Source organism: Cololabis saira, chromosome 23 (assembly GCF_033807715.1).
Source record: "Cololabis saira isolate AMF1-May2022 chromosome 23, fColSai1.1, whole genome shotgun sequence".
In the NCBI taxonomy this organism is placed as follows: Eukaryota; Metazoa; Chordata; class Actinopteri; order Beloniformes; family Belonidae; genus Cololabis; species Cololabis saira.
The window spans coordinates 18,423,515-18,443,200 of record NC_084609.1 but is presented as its reverse complement, the minus strand read 5'-3'; the positions used below and the strand labels follow the sequence as shown (position 1 = coordinate 18,443,200).

At 37.5% G+C, this 19,686-nt stretch overlaps 1 protein-coding gene across 1 annotated transcript; it reads left to right on the top strand.

Annotated features, from left to right (window-relative positions):
* The first annotated feature begins 278 nt into the window (after nucleotides 1-278).
* Nucleotides 279-19,414, top strand: ano6 (anoctamin 6). Its single transcript, XM_061715176.1, has 20 exons — nucleotides 279-530; nucleotides 5,397-5,467; nucleotides 5,948-6,076; nucleotides 9,637-9,702; nucleotides 9,774-10,061; nucleotides 10,667-10,780; nucleotides 10,865-10,980; nucleotides 11,761-11,895; nucleotides 12,019-12,121; nucleotides 12,324-12,384; nucleotides 12,619-12,764; nucleotides 12,904-12,981; nucleotides 13,123-13,351; nucleotides 13,442-13,611; nucleotides 13,695-13,792; nucleotides 14,653-14,783; nucleotides 14,953-15,158; nucleotides 16,183-16,385; nucleotides 17,685-17,790; nucleotides 17,906-19,414. The coding sequence occupies exons 1-20, from the start codon at nucleotides 446-448 to the stop codon at nucleotides 18,128-18,130; spliced, it is 2,760 nt and encodes a 919-aa protein (XP_061571160.1). The 5' UTR covers nucleotides 279-445; the 3' UTR covers nucleotides 18,131-19,414.
* Nucleotides 19,415-19,686: the final 272 nt, after the last annotated feature.

Below are 19,686 nucleotides of genomic sequence, written 5' to 3'. Positions count from 1 at the left end.
GCTCGTCGTGTGTTTAGTTGTGGGAGCGTGTTGGTTTTCAGAGCCAGCTCAGCCATAAAGGCTGATTTATGGTTCCGCGGTAAACCAACGTAGAACCTACGGCGTAGGGTGCGCGTAGCCGCGTAGGTTACGGCGTAGGGTACGCCGACGATTTAACGCGGAACCATAATTCAGGCTTAAAGCGATGCAGTGGGCGTAGACGTGACAGAATCGGCGGAAAACCCTGAACATTGAGCCATAAAACCCCCTTCCTCCTCCTCCTCCTCCGAGCAGACCCCACCCGTATGATTTCCACTTTCTCAAGCCCCAACTTGACGGCACTGATACAAACTTTCTTGACAAATGAGGCTGGAATGCGCGGTGTGAAGGACGGGGTTAGTTTCTGAAGCAGCAGCAGCAGCGGTGTGTTTGTCCGGCTGGTCGTGTGAACTTGAAGCACTACAGTATGAGCGACAGCGACATCCTGGAGATGGACTCTGACATCGAAGATTTTGGCGATATACAATTGGGCATAATAGACGAGGAAGTTGGTGAGAGCTCAACTTTGTCTTTCGCAATAGTCTCTTCTCCCTCTTGTTTGTGTCTGGGGTGAGATTATGTATTATTGTCCATGAAATAATTGAAACGCGTCCATTATTGCCCATCATCTGATTGCAGCAGTGACAGCATGTTTCATGAGGAACTTTGACTCTGACCTAATTTTTTAAGTCGTCTACAGCCTCTCTTGCCTCTTTTTTTATTATATTTCAGATAAATTACTATAGGTGTATTATGTTTACTTACAGTAAAACGTAAAACCTGTTGTTGATTTTACAGTATACTGTAGTTCATAATATAGAAACTCAACATTCAGAAAATCCTAAACCCATCAACTGCATGAAGAACAACTGTTAAAAAATGGCTGTGTGGTGCACACAATGTGTCACAGTTTCGAAACGGAAAACTGTAAAACCACACTTTTCAAATCAGAATCAGGTGCAATACAAAGAGCAAATATATAATTTTGCATTTCATTTCATTTTTATTTATTCCATATCATGGAAATAGTTCACATATGTTCCATTCCATGATGGAAAAGGGGCAAGAAGAAGAAAGCCTTATATACCAAGCCCCTTTCTCAAAAAAAATAAAACAATTCATATGAAGATGGTTTGTCCGTCTGTTCAACAATCACTACTTATATAATACCAAAAATAAATAAATAATGAAAAAACAAAACATAAAAATAAGAAAACATACACACTAACTCACCAACAATATAAAAACAAAAACAACAAAATATATTTTACCCGTTAAATTCATATTGTCTAATTGTGTGGTCTTTATACAATTTCTTGAACTGGTGAATATTTTTACAATCCTTTAAATCAATTGTTAAGGAGTTCCATAATTTTACACCACATACTGAAATACACATTTGTTTTAAAGTGGTGCGTGAAAACGGATGTTTAAAATCAAATTTCCTCCTATGGTTCTTATCTTCTGAACTAAACACAAAAAAACGTTTTAATGAATAATGAAAAGAGAAAATGTACAACATGACCACCATGACAACATGATCATCACCAGTTAGTAAACACACCAATGTGGCGCCTCTGACAACTTGCCAAGTGGCTGATTGCAATCTATTAGTAAGCCGTCAGGAGTTTTTGGATTCCTGAGATTACAAAGTGAAACTATAACTTAAACCTGTAATTGTTGGATACAAGCAGCCCTGACTTGTCTTCGAAGCAGGTGTGAAAATATTCACTGCTGGAAATGTATGCTGGCAGTACAACGTGTTCACTTGTCTGTCTAGGGACCATTTCCTCTTTTGTGTCTGGGTCTTCTGCAATAATATGCTGTAAATATCCTTTACCAGGTGGAGTTGCCCCATGCTGTCATGGTTGACATAGAAAATGTCGTAACCACAAAGAAAGAAGCTCAGATTTTCATAGTTCATCGCAGGCTAGATCCTTGAGCTGATTGTGTTCTTGGAAATGCCTTTCCGCCCCCTTTTAGACAGATTTTTAACTGAATTCCCTGGTGTTTTGTGGAGTCGGGACGGAGTCTGTTGCTTACTGGCTAACTGTAAGTCTTGGATGTCAAATTCAGGAATTTACTGTCCACTTATTTACTTTTAATGTGAACGTGCTGAAGTTCAGAGACTCAAGAGCATTGTCTAAATGTTCCGAAGGATTAAGACACATTCAAGAGGTAAAACAGCCCCAGACCTATTACTTAAGAGGTGTAAACTTTTAATCAGGGAACCAAATGATGCGTGTTGCAGCAGCTTTGACTGAGAATGGAATATGCATTTGCACCAAAATGCTAACTTACTGCTCAAATATATTTACAATTATATAAGAAAAATGTATTTTTGCTGTCAAGCAGATGGGGACTTGCAAGAATCCTTTTAATTTTGTATGGGTACAGAAAGTGTATATATGTTTTTAAAAAATGTGTAAAAGTTCAGAGACGATGTCACACAAACAGTTGCAAATAGACACAAAAGTGGGGAGACCCTCTGCTTCCCCAGAGCTGGATCTGTACTTATAAGTGGAGGCTATGAACTGTCCTCCTTCTATTCACAGTAGTTTGTGTGACACCAGTACTCAGCTTGTATGGACTTACCTCAGTTCATCTTAGGGACCTTATCCACACTATCACTGAGTTGAAATTACATTTTTGAGTCCTGTCAGTGACTTAAAATAACAATTATTTGCCGTTCATTTATACATGTAGGGGGATATTTCTCCCTGTGGTAAAATAAATTGCCATTTTGGTGCAAACACACATTCTGTTCTCACTCAAAACTGCTTTGTGTCGCATCATTTTGGTCCCTAATGAAAGTCTACTCTCCTTTCCATCTAATAACGACCTAGAGTTGTCTCATCCCTGCAAAGCTCCTTTATTATACAAACTCACCTGGTTGTACAGTAAGCTTTGCTACAGTTCAGTTCAGTTAAAGGTAAAGGAAGAAGTGCTGAGTTTCCCATCATGTTACTATGGTCACTGTGTTTTCAAAACGACATCTGTCCTCAGTTAGTGCTCCATTTTCCTTGACAATATTACAAGACCATTCTTATTATAATTCATGCCATCTGTTTTATTAAAACAGAACATGTACAGTCATGCATAATTGAGCACACAATATTTTAAGAGATATATTGAATATATTTTTTCCTGTTGCTTTGATTCGGACAGTGTTATAAATACACTTGTGTTGAGTAATTGGAGACACACTGTAATATACAGCAACTTAGTACAATACATAGTATTTTCACTTTCTAAAGAGCAATACACTCTTGTGTTAACTAGAAGAAGGTACGAATGCAGCTGTGGATGTGTGAAGGACACCCAGACTGAATATTAAAAAAAAACAAACAAAAACATGTGCAGTCCCCTTGACCCCAGTGGCAAATCTGTTTTATAAAGGAGAGACAGCTGATGTGTAACGAAGGATGTCAGAAAAAAAACAGTGAACAGTAAACCGTCAAAGTTATCAGTTAAGGTCTTTTTGCATTTTGGATCAGTCTGCCTTGCAGTGAAAGTATAGATAACCCCAAAGAACATTTGCATAAGATGATAACATTTTTAAATTATCTTTCCAACAATAGTGTTCTTTCTTTACTTATTTCAGGCTGCAGTTGATAAAACGCCACATAAAAACACCTAACATATTAGCTCCGCCCTCAACATACTGAAAGTCCTCCAGATTCTGTCTAATTTCTTAACCATATTAGTGATTTTTTCACATATTTTTGGAGGAAAGGGAGAATCTCTGCTTATCTTTATTCCTCAAAGGCTCAGCCTTTCCTGGGTGCTGCGTTAATACCACATGATCTTTACAATCACCTGTTAAAAATAGCAACATTATGTTTTTCTAGTCTTCACCTTATTTGCCTTACTTGTCATAAATTGCCACTCCCCTCCGCATATCTGTCAACTCCTTCAGAACATGAATGAATTTGAATGTTGTCAATCTGGAAATGTGTGTAAATTAGCACTAGTGACTGGAATTGATATAGATTTTATTAAAGATGTCTACTTTATTATTATTATTATTATTATTATTATTATTATTATTATTATTTATTTATTTCGATCATGTGCTCAATATGGTACACTCATTCATAACATGTCGTGTAATCATTTGGATCGAAAAGGAATAGGCTGAAGCTCTGAGCTTATAAATGCCTACCCTTTAACCTTCACATTATTATTATTTACACTTTCTATAACAAATGCTTTCTAGCATTTCCACCCAAAAAAGAAGCAAACACAAAACACAAAAAAAAAATATATGTAACAACAAAGAACCAGTAAGAAAAGGAAAAATAAATAATAAATAGTCCCGATTAAAACAAGGACAAAAAGATCACTAATTATTACCTGCATAATTCCATAATTCTCTCTCTTGCATCTTGTCCTTCAATCTTGTTGGTATTTACTAATCATGGTCTGTTTTAAACTATGTTTAAACTGTATGATGTTTTTACTTTGTTTAAGATTATCTGGCAAGCTATTCCACAACTTAACCCCTGTAACTGAAATACACATACTTTTAAGTGTTGTTTTAACTGTTGGTTGTTTGAGATTATGTTCCCCCCTTAACTCATATTGCCCATCTCTATCCTTAAACAGTTTTTGTATGTTGCAGGGGAGTGAATTATTCTTTGCTTTCTGCTTTGTATATTATCTGTGCCGTTTTAAATTCAACTAAGTCAGTCAATTTTAGTGCGTTTAATTTCCAGAACAAAACATTTGTGTGATGATAAAATCCTACATTATTTACGATTCTTATTGCTTTTTTTTGCATTAGATAAATGGGTTGAAGATTGGTTTTAAAAGTATTTCCCCAAATCTCCACACAGTACGTCAGATACGGTAAAATTAATGAATTATAAAGTATGAAATATGAATAATGTCTTTTGGTTTAATATGTGTCTAGTTTTTCCTAGAATGCCGATACTTTTAGCCAACTTTGATCTAATATATTTCATGTGGGGCTTCCAGTTAAGATTGTGGTCTATTATTACTCCTAAAAAAGAAACATCATAGACTCTTTCAAGCTTTACATTATCAATAATTACTTCAACCAGTATATCTGAGGGTACCAACGTCTTGCCAAACAAAATAAATGTGGTTTTACTTATATTTAATGATAGTTTATTCTTATCAAACTTTCAGAGTTAAAGTTTTAAATAATGGATAATCACCACCACCAATTGTCTCCTTTATTTATAAATATTATTTGTTCTGCAGTATTTTGTCATGGTGCTACCTATCTGAATTTAATCCACTTATAAATCAGTTTGTCATCATTAGGCTCTAGTAATGTCTACCTGGCTTGTGGTTGATGACTGTTATCATGTTTGCGCTCCCATTTCCATTTCTTGGTTTTTCTTTTACAGTATATCCTCAAGAGTTTTTACCCACGTATCAATCCATCGCAGAAGGGGCACAAGTAGCCAAAGCACATCTGGTGAGTCACTTCAGTTCACATCATTCAAAAATAATATTGTAACATATATACACCTGTAGACTTGTGTTTGTAGTTGTTATTATGCAGGCAATTGTCAGACGATTCTATATTTTCTTCAGTGGTTTTTGTTCTCACAGAGAAATATTTAGTTAACAGACAGTTATGTCTCTCTATCTGGTGCCTTTTAAAACTTAGCTACCGTTTGCAAGAGGTTTATTGATGTTTAGCTGTGTCACACAGGTCTGATTGTGTAAATAGTGGGAGGGAGGTAGACGAAGGGCGGGGGTTACAGTAATTCCCCCTCGTGCTCCACATCACATATGACATTATCCCATCAAGGACAGCGTTTAACAGTGTCTGTGCTCAGACCGTCCGCAGACTGACCGTCCACTCCTGTTCAGCATGTATGGCACCATGGAGGAAGAGGAGTATGAATTTCAGCCTGTAGACTTACCTGAAGGTCCATACTTTTGTCCTCAGGTAGAGTTTAACGACAAACCAGACTCCTTGTTCTTCAACGATGGGGTCAGGAGGATCGATTTCATCTTGGTGTATGAAGACGAGGAAAAGAAGGACTTTGAGAAGAGGCACACGTTCCAAAGGCGGAAAGTAAGTTTGTCACTTTTGTGAATTTTTCATCTGGTTGGTTCAGTAAAGAATACTGCGTAATATATATCTCTGAGTCTTACTGCAAACGGAGCATTGTCATAGATCTCAACGTTAACTATGGCAATTAAATTAAGTTTTTTAAATAAGGATTTTTATATCCCATCATCTGATAGTAGATAACATTAGTGGTTTGTAATCCATTTTGTAAAATTACAATGTGTCATGTATTTGATACAAAAATGAAAAAAAAATGTAGTTATTTCAGTGAAATTTAAAGTTATTCATGAGTACTTTTTAGAAAGCATCAGTACAAATATTTTATTACTCCTACAAACCATATTTGCTCTTGCATATTTGTGTAAGGAGTTTTTATTTGCACCTCGATCACAGTCTTTGACATGAAACTATTTACTTGTGACTTGGCGTGCATGTTTAAATCTTGCTTGAACATTTGACGTTCTCAGTTCCACAAATAAGGAGCATGATTTCTTCACATTGGATACCAGAATACTGGCAAGCAGATCAATATCATATTTGTTTGGTGGTAAGTCACCATATCTAAATATGAACCACTTTTGACATCATTATTAATCAGAATTAAATTGGTGTAATGGTATGTGATCAAAGACAGAAAAACATCTGCGTGAACTGGCAGATGAAGGTGTGTTTGTTACCACTGTTGTCTTTCACAATAGGCCTACAGTAATATTTGTGCACCTCGGTGCTTGGAAACACTGAAAATCTGCATGCTGTAGAGTGTTGCAACTCGAAATATTTTGTTATCAGACAGTTATGCCAGAGCTATAAATGTTCAAAGTAAGCGTTGACAGAAAACATGCCTTGCAGTAGATCTCACGTACACAAAAGTTGATCCACCAGTTTCAGGAAATTCCTCGGAAGACCTGACTGGTACGGACATTTATTAGAGCTTGTCTTTCTCCACAGCAGATCCACCACAAATTAGGCAATTCTTAATTCATAGTCCTCCCAAGCCGGAGTAAATCCTGGAGGTTGAGCTGCGCTGCACTCCTCACCAGACACACCCTCTTATTTTGTTTTCTCACAGACCAACTTGGTCACATGGAAGTTTCACAATCTATTTCTGTTCCTGCTGCTGGAGAGATGTCAAACAAACTTTAAACAAACTTTATTTTTTGTAAAATGTTTTTTTAAGATTTGTTTTTTTGTCTTGAAATCTTGTACGTATTATAATGGAGATGACAGTAGAGATGAAGAGATGGAATCAGTAAAGTTTATCAGAAAAATGAATTGTCATGAATAATAAATGGATCAAATTAAAAGTTTTGAATTTCTACAAACCCTTTCATCTTAATTTCATAGAAATGCATTGTTCTTTAATGCTTGTTTTTCTTTTTTAGCCCACTGTGATCGTTACCATAGCTTGTATAGGTACTCCTCTTGCTGGTAGTGTTCATAATGGTTATTTATAGTGTAAATAATGAATGTGTTATTGGAATGGAAAATTCAATAGAGGTGAGCAGTGCAGTTTATAATGTTAAAAGTTAACTGAAAACAATGATGATGATTTTATTTACTGACATAAAGGTTCAGTTACAGTACTACTAGAGGGCTTGGAAGGAGCAAACACAATGCATTCAGTTTTACTCTCATTTAAATGGAGGAAGTTTTGAGTCCGTCAGAGTTTAATGACTGTCTCAATGATCTGTAGACGGATTCCAGGGCACCTGATGAACTAGGCTTGATTTGCAGATAAATTTGCAGATCATACAGAAGAAAAAAGACATGATGGGAAATTATTGACCCTAATGGCAGCGTGTACACTGAAAACAGGACAGGGCCCAAAATGGATCCCTGTGGCGCGGCAGAGGTCAAAGGGGCTGAGGTTGAGGAAACGTCATTAATCGCAATGGATTTGTGAAATAGGGTCTGAACCAATGCAGGACAGGTCCCTGCATGCCGAGCTGTTGATCCAGATGCCATTCTGGGACTTCAGCAGAGCAGATTCAGTGCTGTCACAGGTTGTAATTTTAGGAAGTATTGTCTAGCTTTCACGTTCTCCCATCCCTAACTTTGGTAACTTTGGACTCCTGTCCTGGTTTTGCTGTATTGTTCCGTGTCACACATCAACAATAATGAAATGAGCTCACAGAACTGCAGTGGATATCATCTCAGAGGTGAAAAACAGACTCAAGAAAGTGATGATGGAAGGAAAAAAGACGGTATCATAAAAGTGAAGTAATCTCTGCAACTATGAGGGGCCCACTGAACCAAAAATTTAACATGTCCCTGTTCTACTTTGAGAAGTAAATTTCCGGCACCAACATCACAGTAGAAATATGTCTGTGATAATTTAACGGATAAGTGTATTTGATATGCTTTACCAGGGTGGCCGCGGGTACCTAAAAAGTCTTAAATTCCTTTTTTGCTAAAATAAGGCCTTTTTAAATGTCTTAAAAAGTCTTAAATCTCAATCCAATGGTATTAATTTTAGAGGGAATGTATCCAGTCATCATAAAAAAGTTTATTTCATCGTTTTGAGGAGAATCTCCTGCAGAGTTTCTAAATCTGTGTTCCCAGGTTGGGCAAGTTTCAGCCCCATTGGGCTGAAAAATCTATATTTGGGATGCTTTTCCTGGATTTTACTAAATATTTAGGAGAAATTATTAACAAAAAAGTTGCCATTATGGCAGAGAAAAGTAGAAACGTACAAAATGAACTCACTGATATTTTATTTGCTTTTAATCTACTCAATTTAATTTTAGTCTTTGTCTGGAGCCTGAACTTTTTTGGGGCTATCTAGTGGTGTGGTGAAGCTTGAAATGTATTAATGCATTTAATAATTGACGGTTTTGATATAGAGAATGTATGATTTGGGCTAGTTTTTCATTATTTCGGATGTTTTCCGCACCTGGGCTGGAACCTGTCAGCCAGATCTGGCAACCTCGACCTCAGCGCTGGATTTCTTAGTGACTTGTCTTTTTCGTCTAAAATTTAGTTTGAAAATGGTATTAAAAAGTCTTAAATTTAACTCTGTCAAACCTGTAGACACCCTGTACCGTGTTTTAGGACTTATCCAAAATCCAAAATAAATTCTTACATCAGACACAATTTTAAGCTCAGAAAAGGACTAAACATGTTTTGTTTTTTTTGTGTGCAAAATAAACACAAATTGTCCAAGTCTCGTGAACACTACAGTGCGAGAACTTATTTCAGAACATCAGCTGGCTTTATAATAAGATGGAGATCGCCTTGATACCATAGACTGAAGGCTTTGTTTCCCCCTTCCACCAATATGTTCATTATAAAAATGAAAAGTGCTGCTATAGTTGAAGTGATTTAGTGATTTTAAGTGATTTATTTAATAGAAGCTCTGTGTGGATGTGGGTGTGTTAGTGTGACTCTGTAAATGAGAAACCAATTTTGAAGCACTTTTCAGAACTTGAATAAGCTAAAAAGTTGGTTTGTAACTCATTTAACATTTATTTCCAATTCAGAATTTGGATCATAGCATCCAAAGAAGAGCATCATTGCTCTTAAAAAAACTGTAAGCTCCTTTTTTTTAATGTTCTTCTCCGCAGAGACGACGGGAATATTTTGAGGCCAGTCTGATGAAGATGGGTTTGGAATTGGAAGCTACCCCTTCTGTAAGTGTAAGGCCTTTCAAGCTGCTGCTTCCCTTCCAGTATCTTCTACTTAGTCTCTTTGTAATCTTCAGGTGGTTGACGAGAAACTCATATTTGTCAAAGCTCACATGCCATGGGATGTGCTGTGCACCTACGCCGAGGTCCTGCACATCAAGGTTCCCATCCAGCCCAATGACCTGAACGCCAACCCTTCCATGTGGCGCTATTTATCCTGCATCACCAAGCACTTCTATCCCAACGAAAAACTGATCCGAAAGGAGACTGAGTACTTCACTGCACCCTTTGAGAAAGAACGCCAGGAATATTTCTATATCAAGGACAAAGATCTCTTCTTCACTCCATCCATGAGGAGTAGGATGGCAAGTTGCATCATTTTATTGTTTGTTCAACATTCTCGCAAGTTCTTCTTTTAGGTGATGGAGTTAATCTAAAGTCTTTGCGGGCTTGCTATTGTGTATTGCTCAATATACAGGACTGTCTCAGAAAATTTGAATATTGGGATAAAGTCCTTTATTTTCTGTAATGCAAAAATGTCATACATTCTGGATTCAGTACAAATCAACTGAAATATTGCACGCCTTTTATTATTTTAATATTGCTGATCATGGTTTACAGCTTAAGAAAACTCAAATATCCTATCTTAAAAAATGTGCATACTCTGGGAATCTTAATCTTAAACTGTAAGCCATAATCAGCCATATTAAAATAATAAAAGGCTTGCAATATTTCAGTTGATTTGTAATGAATCCAGAATGTATGACATTTTTGTTTTTTTAATTGCATTACAGAAAATAAAGAACTTTATCACAATATTCTAATTTTCTGAGACAGTCCTGTATTTAGGATTTCATTTTACATAAACTATATCAACAAGAGCACCTTTGAAGATGTAAAAATCATGTTGGCTGTCCTGCATGCTGAATGTACGATAATGAACCTTTTAAGCTCTTCTCCTTTTATCCAGGCGTATTACATCCTGAGCAGAGCTCCTTATGAAATACGGAAGAACATCAAGAAGTTTGGTATCACCAAACTGCTGGATGGTGGAGTGTATAAAGCTGCCTATCCCCTTCATGATGTAGGTTTTCTGTTTTTTTTTTTTTTTGTAGTGTATTTTTGGCATGCTGTTGTATGTTAAATGTTTCTCTTTTTACAATTAAAGTCCAGGTTCAATGTGAAGTCTGAAGAAGAGGGCTGTCCCAATGAGAGGTTTCTGCTCTATGAAGAATGGGCTCACCCCAAGAGCTTCTACAAGATGCAACCACTTGATCTCATAAGGTAAACGGAGAGTATCGCTTTTTGACCCATCTCTTTTGGCTCAACATAACGGTACAGAATCCACATTACTGCAGAGGTCGCACCAATCTGCTTGTTGATCTCCTTCTAAATTCTTCCTTCACCCATGAATAAGGCAGCAAGAACCTTAATCACCTCTCCTTGAGGCGTCGCTTCACCCGAAGAGGGTATTTCCACCCTTTTCCAATTAAGACCCATATTATCAGTTGTGGAATTGCTGATTTTCATCGTAACTGCTTCACACTCGGTCGCAAACTGCTCTGTTGCAAGCTGAAGATCCTCACATGATGACGGCAGCAGGACTGCATCATCTGCAAAAGGCAGATATGAAATACTGACACACTGAACTGAATCGAAACCTCTCAACCAGTTGGCTGCGCTTAGCAATTCAGTTGGTGAAAATTATGGATAGAATTGGTGACAAAGGGCATCTCTCGCACAGTCTAACTCCCAACTGGAACAAATCCAACTTACTACCAGCCATACAAACTCCCATTACATTTGTAAAGGGACTGAATGGCCCATAGCAACGGACCCATACTCCCAGAGCATCCCAAGGGACATAATTGAATCCCTTTTCCAAGTCCAGAAGGCCCATGTGACCCTGTTGGTCAAATTCCCATACACCGTCAGGGAAGTGTGAAAAGCTTTATGGTCTCCTCACCAAAATATATTACTATTTAAGTTGTACAGAAGGTGTTGTATATCAGATGCTTCCTCTTTGCATTCAGCATCAACAACAAATGTATTTCTCTCCCTCAGGAAGTACTATGGAGAGAAGATTGGCATTTACTTTGCCTGGCTGGGCTTCTACACAATAATGCTGGCTGTGGCTGCATTTGTAGGACTAGGCTGTTTCATCTATGGATACAAGACACAAGAAACAAGCACCTGGAGGTATACGTAATTAATGTTTGAGGGACTTTGTTATTGCTACAAGGGAGAATTCAGCTCATTTTCCCCACATTACTGGCTTTATCTTTTTTGAATTATGTCTTTTTTATGTTTAAAATATTGCAGCAAAGAGGTGTGCAACCCTGACATTGGAGGAAAGATTGTAATGTGTCCACAGTGTGACCTCTGCAACTTCTGGACGTTAAACAGCACCTGTGACACCTCAAAAGTGAGATTTGTGTCTATAACAAAACTAATCCGTGGAACTTCACACTATGCAGTCTCTGACAATGTTTATTTGCTTTTTACTTTTAACAGTTATGTCAAAAAAACATTATTTCATATTGTATTGACGGCATGTTCAATTTGAAAGTGTTGTTTTCATTTTACTCATGTGACGCTCATGTCCTCATGTCTTGTTCTTTTTTTAGACGCTGTGTATATTTGATAATTTTGGGACTTTGGTTTTTGCAGTTTTCATGTCGGTCTGGGGTAAGTTTTATCCAGTTTGAAATCATTTGACATGTATGAGGAGCTAATAATACCAATGTGTTCGTTTTAGCATTAACTTTAGCCACATTATAAGTGGGGGAAAAATTGTCAGTTCACAATTGTAAATGATAGGAAACACAGATAATTCTCTAGTGTGCCTCTACTGTGGTGTCGCTTCCTTCTCTTTCACAGTAGCACAACTTGTTTTTTTCCTGTCTTATTCTATTCCTGCAGTTACTTTGTTCCTGGAGTTTTGGAAACGCTACCAGGCAGAGTTGGATTATGAATGGGACACAGTGGAGTTCCTGGAGCAGGAAGAGCCACCTCGGCCAGAATATGAAGCCAAATGTATTTATGACAGGAAAAACCCAGTCACAGGGGTAAAAACACCACTTTTAATACTAATGTTGTATAAAAAATGTGGTTACTTCTTTAGTGCAGGAGTCAAAGACAGTATTTTATTTTTTTGTTAATGTTCATTGTTTCAAAGTGATGTTTTAAAGTTGTTTTATGATTTAGGTGAAAGAAAAAGTGCCGTATACATCCTGTGGGAGATGCTTTCGGATTTCCGTAGGAATCGGGACTGTTCTTTTCTGGGTAATGTACCTAAACCTTTTTACTGTGTCTCGTGTTCTGGGGGAAAGTATATCACAATAGCTCATTTTGCATTTGAGTCTTTTTCAAAATTATGGCAAAAACGATTGATTAATGATCTCAACCGTTTTCTGTCCTTTTTAGATTATGTTGATCCTGGCTTCCATTGTGGCCATCATTGTGTACCGTCTGGCTGTCTTCATTGCTTTCTCGTCTAAACTCAGAAATAATGACTTGAAGGATTTGGAGCCGATAAAGGAGTATGTGACTCCTCAGATGGCCACCTCGGTCACAGCCTCCCTCCTCAGCTTTGTTATTATTATGATCCTCAATGTTCTGTATGAGCGAGTCGCCATCTGGATCACAGACTACGGTGAGTTCTATGAAGTTTTTATATCTAACCTTTCTTGAGCAGAATGCGGTTTCATCTCCAAACCTTTTATCATCTCTGATGTAATTGCAGAGCTGCCACGGACCAGGACCGAGTACGAAAACAGCTTGACGCTGAAGATGTTCCTCTTTCAATTTGTGAACTACTACTCCTCTTGTTTCTACATTGCCTTCGTAAAAGGGAAAGCAGTTGGTTATCCTGGACAGCCTGTTTATCTTTTAAACGTATACAGGAACGAGGAGGTACCGTCAGCCCATCCGGCATAACTGTAACGTTTAACGTTCTGATGGGTTTCCCCTGACTGTCCTATGTTTTCCACCTGCAGTGTGATCCAGGCGGTTGCCTTATTGAGTTGACCACTCAGCTCTCCGTCATCATGGGGGGAAAAGCCATCTGGAACAACATCCAAGAGGTCTTGCTACCGTAAGCTGTCAGAATCCAAGAACCCTTTTCTAATTGAAACTAAAACAATGTTCCCAGAGCAGATAGTTTAATCATCTATCTATTTGAATGAATGAATTAATTGTTTATTTCGGTTACATTACATTATTTGCAATTCAAACTGTGTGTGTATGTGTGTAAATGACAAAACACTTTCATACAAGTTTACACTCATCAGTTTCACACAAAAAATAATAATAAACTCTGTAACCGAAAAAGGAATAGGCTGAAGCCAAAGCTTATATTTGCCTACCCTGTACTTTCCAACAGAAAACCCAGATTATCTGCAATATGAAAAGAAAAAAAAGAGAAATTTCCCTTTAAATTGTTCTGCTTAACCAAATTATACTCAAATCATTTAGCATTGTAATCCTTAATTATTTTACTTTTCAATATTTTTTTAAAATTCAACAGAGATTTACACAGTTTCACTTCATCACTAAGTTGATTCCATAATTTGACTCCCAAAAATGAAACACATCTATATTTAACATTAGTCCTCACACGACATCTTTCAAAGACCCACAGCCTTCTTAAATTATAATTTGTTTCTCTTAATTTAAAAAAATGCTGAAAACAAGCAGGAAGGCTATTATTCTTAACTCAAAACAAAATTTCTAATGTTTTTAAATATACAATATCTATGAATTTTAATATGCATGACTCTACAAATAATTTATTAGTAGTGTCACGATAAGAAACTTTATTTATTATTCTTACAGCTCTTTTCTGGAGTTTAACTATAGGGTTTAACGGGTATCAAAGCTGCCAGGCTGGTGACTAAATTTTTCATTTTCCATTCATCATGCTGACTTCATGCAGTTTTTTCCACTCCTGTTCAGGTGGTTGAAGAATGTGATTTCCCGCCACTGCACCGGTAAAACCTCAGAAAAGGAGACACCTCGCTGGGAGCAGGACTACAGGCTCCAGTCCATCTCCAAACTAGGACTGTTCTATGAGTATCTGGAGATGGGTAAGAGGTCTTCACTGCTGTTGTCTGTTACAGAAGAACTTAAATGTTTCCAGTGTGGAATTTATAAAGTGATTATTTACAGTATACCAACCAGGTATTTATACTTTTCACCTGGCGTTATTGAATCTTGACTAGTATTGACAGCATGTGTCTGCTTCATCCCTTACAGTCATCCAGTTCGGCTTTGTGACCCTGTTCGTGGCCTCCTTCCCTCTGGCTCCAGTTCTGGCTCTGCTTAACAATCTCTTTGAGATTCGGGTTGACGCTTGGAAAATCACCACTCAGTTTCGACGCATCGTGCCTGAGAAGGCCCAGGATATAGGAGCCTGGCAACCCATTCTGCAAGGCATCGCCATCTTGGCTGTTGCAACAAATGTAAGTTAATTACACTTGTGTTGTATCCTTTCCAGGCTCTGCCCTGAAGCCTAACGTTTGCTTGGCATAATGCATTTTCTTCTTCAGTGTGATGAAATTAAAGCATATGAATCAAATTATCTTTGTCATTAAAAAAAACAAACATTTATCATCTCCATTTCAGGAAATTTGATTCATTTTAACACTAGATTTGACTTTTATTTACCGGTATTTGCAAACAGTAGGACTACAAGACAAGCCAATGTTTTCAACTCGTCTTTATTTAATTTGCTTATATATTTATCCAATTGTGAATTTTAGGCCTGCAACATATTCCAGAAATGAGTCAAATGAGTAAAAAAGTTATTAACATGTTAAAGAAACAATGTTGCTCAAAGGAAGCTTGGAAAGGATATGTTTGTTTCTCCTACAGTTCATAATTTCCTGTAAGGATTTAAGGAATCTGGAGAAATTTCTCTACATAAGCTAAAGCTTAACACCCTGGACCTTTGCCTCAGACAGTCCTGCATCAAGAACCATCATTCACCAATAGCCAATAAGTACCACATGGACAAGAGATTACTTTTGGAAAAAATGTTCATGCAGTACAGTATTGTTTTTAAAGAGCCAGTAGGGAATTAACTGTCTAAGAAAAGAAACCTTCTTTTAACCTTGTTAACTGTCTGACATGGACCAGTGGAAAGACTTGTGGGCAGATGAATCAGTGTTTATCTCTCTTGGAAGAAACTGGTGTCTCATGCTGCAGACCAAAGTCAAAAAGGACCAGACTGTTATCAGCAAACAAGTCCAAACCCGGGTGCAGTGATGGTACGAGGCTGTGTCAGTCCCCGTGACCAGGGTTATTGACACTTCTGTGATTGCAGCGTTAATGCAGAAATGTACTCAGGGAAAACATGGTGTACCTTCTTATGTAGTTATGATCTCTTATGACACTATTTTCTAGAAAGCTTGTTATATGCTATCAAATTTTCATTGAGTTGAATATAACGCAACGCTTTCTGGGTGTTCCTCTCTCTCCCTCCAGGCCACGATCATTGCTTTTACATCAGACATGATTCCACGGCTAGTCTACTACTGGTCTTTCTCCGTTTACCCGTACGGAGACCACGCTGATCACACGATGCAGGGATACATCAACAGTTCCCTGTCCGTATTCAAGATCAGTGATTTCAGGAACACTTCGACCAACACTGCTACTTTCACGGCCGCCAACTTCACCACCTGCAGGTACAAAGCTTTTTAATCATGTGCCTATACAGTATTTCCCCTTGTGTTGTTTTTTTCTAAAGTCTAAAAGACTCCAAACAGACACGTATTATGAATTTAATTACAAGGTAATGTGATTCTGTGAAAGAGACCATATATGTAACTCATTTAACAAAAAAAGGATTCAAAAGATCAATAACCACTTTTTTCAGGTTCTGATTTACTTAAAAAGATTTCCTTAAGAAAATATTTTATAAAATGATCATAAAATACTTGATATTAAAGCAGATTTTTTTTTAGACATCTACAACTATTCCTACTTGGTTTTTGAGTTGTGGTGGGATTACTGGGGTATAAAATGTATCCAGGGGTCATATAGAAGTGGAAAACTTAACAGTTTAAGACCATCAGCTTCACCTCCATGGTCTTAAATGCAGATAAAAGTTTTTTTTTATGTTCTGTTACGATGCTACCACTAGGATTACCAACCAAAGGAGGAATTTCCTGTCGAACGCAATGAATTAGACAAGAATATCTACTTTGATTGGATTATGCTTTCGCGTTGAATGCTTTCACTCGCATCAAGTTGGGCTAAGGGCTCATTTATACTTGCACTTCAGAACACGTACGCATCAATGACGTCACGCGTATCCTGCGTTCATTTGGCGCGTCGACGTGCACGTTCTCAAAGCCTACATAAACTTGCAGTCTACCCAAAATGAGAAAGGGTTGACCACGTCTCATCTCTTTCCATAGAAAATGAATGGAATCTTTGAAATGTGAGCAGCTCATCCCGCATAGTGGACATCAGCCATCGGGCTCATATTGATGATAAATTCCCTTAAAGATTACACGTTTCCTAGTGTGTCCAGTCTATGTGTCCAAAGATGCCTCCAAATAGCACTCTTAGCATGACAGTTTCTGTAAAAAAAAACAATCTAGTGCCCCCAGAGCAAGAGATTGAAGTCGCCCAAGGACCGTCCACGTTCCACTGAGGATAACTGTTGCAGAGTTTTATGACAGACTAAGGGAGGCTCTACATCTGAGGTTTAATCTGTTGAGTCGTTGCCATGGCCACTGCACAATTTGCTTGGTATGAGGTTGGACAGGTTGAACCATGCCGTCAAGAATGGCACAATGTCTTCAGACTGCATGGGGCTATAAAGCAACCAACTACTTAAAAACAACTCACTGCCACGATATTCAGTCTCAGAGCTCTGATCAAAGTTGAAAGTGGTTGTTTTGACGAGTCATTGATCAATACAGAAAACTAAGCTATATTGCAAAATGTTCTGATGATTTTTTTTTTTCCCCCTCTAGGTATCGAGATTTTCGGTTTCCACCGGGGCATTACAGACAGTATGAGCACAACACCCTCTATTGGCATGTGATAGCTGCCAAAATGGCTTTTATAATTGTTGTGGAGGTACGTATAAATAGAATTATAAACTGGAAATAATTCACACGCAGAGAGAAAAAAAGTATGATTCAACTATTTAACATATTTGATATTGGTTTCTTCCTCTTTCCTGTCCTCTCAGCACATTGTGTACTTTACCAAGTTCATCCTGTCGTACATGATCCCAGATGTCCCATACACCGTCAAAGAGCAGATCAAGCGAGAGAAGTACTTGACCCAGGTGATCCTCCACGAGACCAGCCTGAAGCTGGTGACCAAACGTTTGAAACCAGCTCTAGACGACACTTTGATCCATGAAATGGCAGGTGCTACAAAGGAAGAAATGGAATTGGATATGGATTTCTGACAGAAATCCTTGGAAGAAGATATCAGGCCCTTTTTTATAAACCTTTTTCTTTCTTGATACAGTCAGGAAGGAAACGTGTTTCTTGAGGAGGTTCTAGACAAAGAAGGGAGAAACCACTGAATGTGTTTTTATTTTTACCACTGTGTTCTCGCTGGCTCCAGTCGGGCATGAGAAAGCACTCATGCTTCCCCTCATCTTAGAAAATGTCCTTTTATTGTTTTAGTTTGGCTAAACCTGCTCTTTTGTTTGCATCAGACAAAACAAGGTAAACTTAAATATGGACTTCGTGCAAACAATTGATTTGAAACGTTTTCAGCACTTTCTTATCAACAAATACCACTTTGAACACAAGGCTCATCAAATGTGAATTTTTAGCACCGTAACCTCACCAGATTTAGATTTAGACAATCTGTTTAATTTTAAATTCAAAACCTCATATGTGGTTGTTAAGAGAAGTCAAAATGTTTTCATTTAGTCGGTGACTAGTTGGATATTAAAGAAAAGAAAAAGCAGGGATCTCAGATCAGCTCCGTTCACTGTGAAGGCTCTAAAAAGTGTCCTTTTCTTTGTGAGTTTATGTTTTTTAAGTGACCGTCTGATGGGTCGGTCTATACGTGAGGGCTGGAGCTCGGATAAAACTCAGTGCAACAATAATAAAGTGCCTTCTTATTGTCTTATTGTTACAGTTGACAAGAACCGAAATGATTTGCTGAACATTTCACTGTGTTTAACATTGATATACGTTCTCATCAAACCAACTAACCAAATGTACTTTGTCAATTCACCTTCACGTTTGTTAGGAAAGAAAACCACGTGATGTTTCACAAAAACACAGTATTAATAATTATGCAATCATTTTAATTAATACAAATGTACAGATGTACAGTTACAGCTTTATTGTATCAGAAGCTTGATTGATCCTGTGTAATGGTTTCAGCTATGTGGAGTCCATGTTTCTGCTTGTTGTATTTCTTGTTGTTGTATTTAGCACTAATGCACAGTTTTGTATTGAAATATTTTTATTTACAGAGTCAAGAGTCCTTTTATACATGACCACTGAGCTGCATGTCACATTCTGTGATTATAGATGTAGTTGTCTCCTGTGTGACTCTAAAATAACCAAAGCTGTATTATTACGTTGTCCCTAACTATGGTACTATACCCACCATGTGCACATACAGTATCAGCAACTTTTGATGCATATGTGTGCTGTCTTTTAATGTATATTGTTACATTGTTTTTTTATTTTTAAAAAAAGGAAAAACTATTTTATTTGTATTACAACTGCCTACAGACTCAATTTTTTTCCAGCATTTTTTACATGTTATTCACTTACTCTAACATGAACTCAGAAATGAGCAGCTGCACAATATTTCAATTGAAGGACAGAAGAGGGGACCTTGTGTTAAAAGAATCAGATAAGCGTAGATTATTATTTCTTGATGTAATGTTTCCAACAGCAAATGTTTATTCAGACCACTAGTTGCAATCTTAAATACCCACAATTCAGAAAACCCGGTGATCAATCATACCTGTTCCTAATTGCAGGCACAAAA

Bases quoted from the DNA above. Each gene is read 5' to 3' on its own strand.
- ano6 (XM_061715176.1), top strand. From the start codon at position 446: ATGAGCGACAGCGACATCCTGGAGATGGACTCTGACATCGAAGATTTT. The intron at 12,982-13,122 runs GTAATGTACCTA...TGTCCTTTTTAG, and splicing joins TCGGGACTGTTCTTTTCTGG to ATTATGTTGATCCTGGCTTC. The intron at 17,791-17,905 runs GTACGTATAAAT...CTGTCCTCTCAG, and splicing joins CTTTTATAATTGTTGTGGAG to CACATTGTGTACTTTACCAA.